This window comes from Triticum dicoccoides, chromosome 6B (assembly GCF_002162155.2).
Source record: "Triticum dicoccoides isolate Atlit2015 ecotype Zavitan chromosome 6B, WEW_v2.0, whole genome shotgun sequence".
In the NCBI taxonomy this organism is placed as follows: Eukaryota; Viridiplantae; Streptophyta; class Magnoliopsida; order Poales; family Poaceae; genus Triticum; species Triticum dicoccoides.
The window spans coordinates 486,943,626-486,949,625 of NC_041391.1; the positions used below are offsets into that span (position 1 = coordinate 486,943,626).

A 6,000-nucleotide genomic window follows, 5' to 3' on the forward strand; every position below is an offset into this window, starting at 1 on the left:
GGGATGCACTTAATAAAAATAATGTTTGCTTGTTTAATAGTAGTATAGAAGTATAGAAGTATAGATATAGATATAGATTAATAGTAGTATAGATATAGATTTACTGAACTGTACCGTCGCCGGCGGGGGCACCAAAACAGCTGGGCGTGAAGATAGCGTCACATGGTCAAAAGAAGCGGCCGTTCATTATCCCCTAATTAATCAGAAAATCAAAAATCAATTCCAGGGAAAACAGAAAAAAAAACTCGATTGCCACCGTCTCGGCGTCGTCGTCGCCCGGCTCACGCGCTCCAACCTAGCCCTAGCCCTAGCCCTCCCTGCCAGTTGATGGTGGGCGGGCTGCGAGATCTGTAGGGCTCGTTGGCTTTCGCCGGCGGGAGGAGATGGAGGCCGGGAACGACGGCCCGACGACGCCGGTGTTGCTCAACGTATACGACCTCACGCCCGTCAACGATTACCTCTACTGGCTCGGCTTCGGCGTCTTCCACTCCGGAATCGAAGGTATTGCTTCTTCCCTTTGTTCTTCATGCGGATTCTTCCATTCCCGTGATTCTGCCTCTGTTAGCATGATTACGCTTATGGATTTAACTGAGATGCGAGCTGTTTCAGTTTTCCTAAAAACAATTTCGTTAAGGTGATTTTTGAGCAATTTTGTTATTAACGTTGCTGTTCTATGATCAATTTCAGTTAGATGTTTTGGTTACCTCAATCTTAATAATGAATTTTGTTGGAGGATTTCCAAAAATATATTGACATGTCTGATCAATGCGCGAGAAATAATAGGGGGGAAAGGGGAAACAAGTATAAAATGAACAATGTATTTTCTCGAGTACTGCTCATTTTATGAGCTTCTTTTGACGTCATGACTTTGTCACGTTTTGATTTAATAATATGGCTGCATGCATCGATTGATGCAGAGGCCGGGGGTATCCTCCTTTAAATAAAGTATTTTTTGGGAAAATTTTCCAGGAGAAATGTGCATGACATCCGTCTTGGTATATTCTATTTTGCATGAAGAAAATACTTCCATAAGTGTTAGTTTTGGCGTACACTAAAATTCAAGAACTGAAACTGACTGTAGGTTTATGTCATTGTATTTGTATGCATTGCGGAAATCAGGCTGGTTATGTTATGTGTGGAACTGTGGAACATCTCACTTATGTTTGCTATGGTTATATGTTCCTTTTCTCCATGTGCATGTCATACTTAGATGATCTACAGAAGCGTGAACTCATGTTTTTTTACCCATTTTTCCCAAATGAGTAGTTCATGGCATGGAATATGGATTTGGAGCACATGATTTCTCATCCAGCGGTGTATTTGAGGTGGAATCGAAATGTTGCCCTGGATTTGTCTATAGAAAGACGGTGTCGCTAGGCACAACTGACATGTCTCGGGAAGATTTCCGCTCGTTCATTGAAAGACTTGCAGGGAAGTATCATGGCAATACATATAATTTGATTGCGAAGAACTGCAATCATTTCACAGATGATGTCTGTAGGAACTTGACTGGAAAACCCATCCCTGGCTGGGTGAATAGGTTGGCCAGAGTAGGTTGGTATCATTATCATATATGTTTACGTACTTCCTGAGATTGGTGAAAATCATAGCTAAATGGTTGCATTTTCTCTCTCTCAAAACTCCAGGCTCAGTTTTTGACTGCCTACTACCAGAAAGTGTCCAAGTTTCTCCTGTTGGACGTGTCCCAACTCTTCGTCCAGTTATTGGTCAGTATCTTCTCAACTTTTCTTCCATTTCTTTTCAAAAGAAACCTATATGTTGACATGTTGTTTTTTTCTGTTAGTGTGACATTCTTGTGAAATATCATGAGGCTAAGAATGAAATGTTGTTGTATACTTTGCTTTCCTTTGCAAAATATAAGCTCCACCATGTTGATTAAGATCTGGTCATTTTCCTTTTTCTTCCATGGAGGTTAGAGATTTCACCTTGTCTTGCACGGTAGTCAGAATTATTCATAACTTTATTTATATATCCTCCTTTCTGTTTGAACAGTTAGTGCCATCAACCTTAAAGTGTTATGCACATTGGTAACTTGCACATGATCAAGCAATTAGTAGTAAATGGTAATTAATTGTGTTATAGAAGAATCAGAATGTGCTATCGCTCAAGGCATCATTCTGAATAACGCCTAGAAATGGAATGGGCTTCTTTAAATTATGCAATACGTTTACCAGTCTCGGATCTTTAGAAGAAGGAACCAATCCTATTTCGGCATTCTTTAGAGCCTATCATTTACCGCAGATCTCTATTAATTCTTATATCTAAAATGGATAATCTTATGAGAACGCTTCGCAACACATGGAAACGTATCGGCATTTCACATTTCATATAACTCATGCAGCTTTAAGATCTTCCAAGTTTTGTGTAGTTATAGTTGAATGTATTAAGTTTCCTTGAAATGAGGCAAGTTTTCTTGGTTTCATGCTGAATGAGCAAAACTAAGGTATTCCAGTAGTTTTCATCATACCAATCATCTATTCCCGACACGGAATAGTTTGCACGGGGCTGCCCAGAACGGTGGCTATATGCTTGGATCAGGAAAACCTAGTGGTGGAGGAAGCGTCCAAAGCTATCAGTTGCCAGTTGTACAACATTATCAAGACCAAAATTGACACTTAAAAACTACACTATGATTTTGCATGAATTAAGAGTTCTTTTACTGGCTAATCTTCTATCTTCTGGTATAATCAGTTCAAGCAGAATAATTACCCATCTAGGTTACCATTGTAAACAACCACATTTTGTAAGACCCATATAGAATGGAGGGTTGTGTAAATACTTTGTGATGTTATCCTATAGTATATGATAATTTTGTGCGATCTTATTGACCATCTTGTTCGTTTCCTTTTAAAACACTATATGCAGATGATGATTTGGATTCGGTATCTTCTTCGAACAGCGATGAGGGTGATGAGGACAAGCACCTGTTGGAAGCACCATCCACTGACTTGCAACCTGTAGAAGTGCCATTAAAGCTAGCCAAAGATCTTCTTTGACATGTTCCATGCTTTTTTTTTTCTGCAAAATTGACATATTACAACTGCAACCACTGGAGTCCAGGGCGATGATGCGATGTTTCTGGGTGGTTTGAGTGACAGGTCGGAACCGTGGAGCTTGCCACTGGTACAACCTATCACTTTTCACAGAGTTTTGCCTTTCTAGCAGGTGTACAGATAGGAATTGGCCATCTTGTCCAAAAGATAAGTCTAGTTACTTGTTGTTTACCAGTTCGCGCAGTGACTGTTGTATCATACTCAGAAAATGTTGAGCCTGGTACTGATGTTAGTCTGTATATTTTATTAAACGAGCTGGAATGGGAATGTTTGCCTTGGCGATGCTCGCCTGAGCCTTGTAATGAAATTCCATGTCCTTGCTATCATAGGCCTGTCGTCTCCATGTACTATTACTTCCTTCGTTCCTAAACATAAGTCGTTTTAGACATTTCAAATTGACTACAGCATACGGATGTATGTAGACATAGTTTAGAGTGTAGATTCATTCATTTTGTTATGTATGTAGTCATTTGTTCAAATCTCTAGAAAGACTTATATTTGGGAACGGAGGGAGTACATGGTTATTGACAATGGTCTGTTCGATTCGTGATTAATCAGGTATAACTAAGATGCATCCGGAAGAGTGTGCTAACTGGTGCAAAAGACTGTTTTATCAAATGTCACAACAATTAGGCATGTATAAAATGTTCAACTCCTATGTGATTGCAAATTTTGAGGGAAAATAGCATCATTTTTGTGGCCTATGTACAAACAAAAGATTTTGTGCTTAAAATTTCCTCTCTTTTTTTTCGGGAGGTGAGTTTGTTTTTTAGGATATATTTTCTATGAAATGTGCAAGAATTCAAATTACAAGTATTCCTGTTGTGATTAGTTCCTTTTCTTCAGAGGATTCTTAAGCTAGCAGTTTTGAATTTTGTTTTGCGTGTTTTTTTGTGAAGATTAGAATGTAAATTAGAATGTGCGTGTAAATTAGAATGTGCGTGTTTTTTTGTGAAGAAGAAAAGGCAGTCATTTCTGCCACTCGATCAGAAAAAAAAGATAGCACATATACAAAGTGGAAAAGGAAGAAAATAAAGATCGCTTGCCATCAGGTTTGTCAAATATCAGCAGTGCCTTTGCATCTCTGCCAACCCTTATCATTGCGATGTTTCCCCTTAAAAAAGGCACGCCAAACGTATCAACATTGATAAAACAATTGTGGACATTTACAAGCACAAAGCCGATACTATGCTCACACCGCACAACATACATATTGCATAATAATTGCGAAAGATTAGTAAACGACATGGCACGACCCTATATATATAAAATATATATATATATATATATATATATATATATATATATATATATATATATATATATATATACTTATCTATCAAACACTTCCGACGTTCTGAACGCCGTCTATCTGACACTTGATTCCTGGGATTACCATAAATGTGCTCACCAGGCTCGCGACTCCGCAGTTAGCAACTCGTGTATGATCACAACACAATCTTTGTTTTCAGAGATGGGGGGCTGTCCACTAGGTAACGAAATGGTCGATCATATGCTTTATCACATCGGCCCCTTCGCTATGCATGACGGGATCTTTTACCTGCTTGAAATTCCAATTTATAGGAAGACAACTCCTCAGCCTCAGCACAATGTTCCCAAACATTAGCGCTGTTGGATATCAGAGCATGGATGGCCGTTTGAGAGCCAAAGACGTACCTGAATTACACTGTGTGCAGCAGATCTTGCTTTGCTATTATGGAAGCTGACATCCACCTTTTCCCATGACACACGCTTAAGTCCTCTCAAAAGCCGTTCTGCAATATTTCAGGCAAAGTTAGCCCATCAGGTCCACGTCTGCATTAAGATTGTTTACATAGAAAAGTCATTTGTTTACACAGAAAAAGATTTCTCCCAATAGAAAAAAGAAGCATAGAAAAAGATGACAGCACAACCACAAGACCCAACACGGAACATCACAACCAGAAGTCATGGCAGTGAACAGGGAGGTAGGAGCAATGATTTATCTGGATTAGTCTGATAACTGTCCTTGAACATGCTCTCATTTCTGACCGTATCTGCCGACATCATGTTACACCTAAACATTCTAGAGTCATACGCACCCCAGGAAACATGGGGTGTAATCAGGGATTCTATGCAACATGGCACGGCACGTTAAACAACCACAGCATGACAATTGGTGTCATGTCCGGATGTTCCCATGCCCTGACTGAGAAGCAATAGTTTGCTTTAGTTTTCTGGATCAAGCGAAGAAAGTGTAAAACTGAAGGCAGCATACCTCAGCCCTCCCTTGGAGATAAGTGTAAAACCCAGGTTCAGTTAGAGCACCAAATCAACATGATTTATTTTTTCTTTTTACATATAGTCCATGCAATGTCGTAGCATCCTTTAAGTTACAACTTTAAACTCAAATTATGCTAGAAGAAACAAAAATGGGATAAGTATGCTGTCAATACTAATGTTTGTCCTTTTCCGCTTAGTTATGTCGTGTTCGAAACCAACAGGAGCTGGGACGCTTATTCTCAATATTGCATATCAACACGAAAATGCAGCATCGTCAATTCCAATCTAGTACACACAAACAAATAATAATTCAAATAACACAGCTAGAAAAGTCCAAATCACAACTAAGGCCCTGTTTGTTTCATAAGTCCTAGGACTTTTTTAAGTCCCAACTTATAAGTCATAAGTCCCTATCTGTTTGTTTACAGGGACTTATAAGTCCCGAGTCCCTACCTGTTTGTTTACAGGGACTTATAAGTCCATGTTGCACCGCTGCAACGAGGCTCAGGAGAGGGCCTGTCCGGCGATTGGAGGCACCGCTGCAACGAACCGAGGCAGAACGAACCGAGGCGGGGCGGCGACGGGGCGACGACGGGGCGAGAGGCGGGCGGCGACGGGGCGAGAGGCGGGGCGGCGACAGGAGAGGGCCTGTCCGGCGATTGGA

At 40.2% G+C, this 6,000-nt stretch overlaps 2 protein-coding genes across 5 annotated transcripts in view; one reads left to right on the forward strand and one right to left on the reverse strand.

Moving 5' to 3' along the window:
* Positions 1 to 184: 184 nt before the first annotated feature.
* LOC119326176 (deSI-like protein At4g17486) lies at positions 185 to 3,400 on the forward strand. The gene is made up of 4 exons (XM_037599878.1): positions 185 to 501; positions 1,267 to 1,554; positions 1,647 to 1,727; positions 2,887 to 3,400. Exons 1-4 carry the CDS (start codon positions 384 to 386, stop codon positions 3,015 to 3,017), a joined length of 618 nt encoding a protein of 205 aa, XP_037455775.1. The 5' UTR covers positions 185 to 383; the 3' UTR covers positions 3,018 to 3,400.
* Positions 3,401 to 4,136: 736 nt separating this feature from the next.
* Positions 4,137 to 6,000, reverse strand: part of LOC119323023 (putative lipase ROG1) — a 5,538-nt gene continuing 3,674 nt past the window's right edge. For 2 of the 4 annotated variants that reach the window (XM_037596579.1, XM_037596582.1), the window contains exons 9-10: positions 4,752 to 4,849; positions 4,137 to 4,638 (exon numbers count right to left, since the gene is read on the reverse strand). In XM_037596579.1, coding sequence (XP_037452476.1) covers positions 4,564 to 4,638; positions 4,752 to 4,849 — 173 coding nt within the window. In that variant the 3' untranslated portion in view covers positions 4,137 to 4,563. Of the gene's footprint in view, positions 4,639 to 4,751; positions 4,890 to 6,000 lie in introns of those variants that run through there. The other 2 variants (XM_037596580.1, XM_037596581.1) reach the window with 2 other exon arrangements.

Bases quoted from the DNA above. Each gene is read 5' to 3' on its own strand.
- LOC119326176 (XM_037599878.1), top strand. From the start codon at position 384: ATGGAGGCCGGGAACGACGGCCCGACGACGCCGGTGTTGCTCAACGTA. The intron at 502-1,266 runs GTATTGCTTCTT...CCAAATGAGTAG, and splicing joins CTTCCACTCCGGAATCGAAG to TTCATGGCATGGAATATGGA. The intron at 1,555-1,646 runs GTTGGTATCATT...TCAAAACTCCAG, and splicing joins GAATAGGTTGGCCAGAGTAG to GCTCAGTTTTTGACTGCCTA.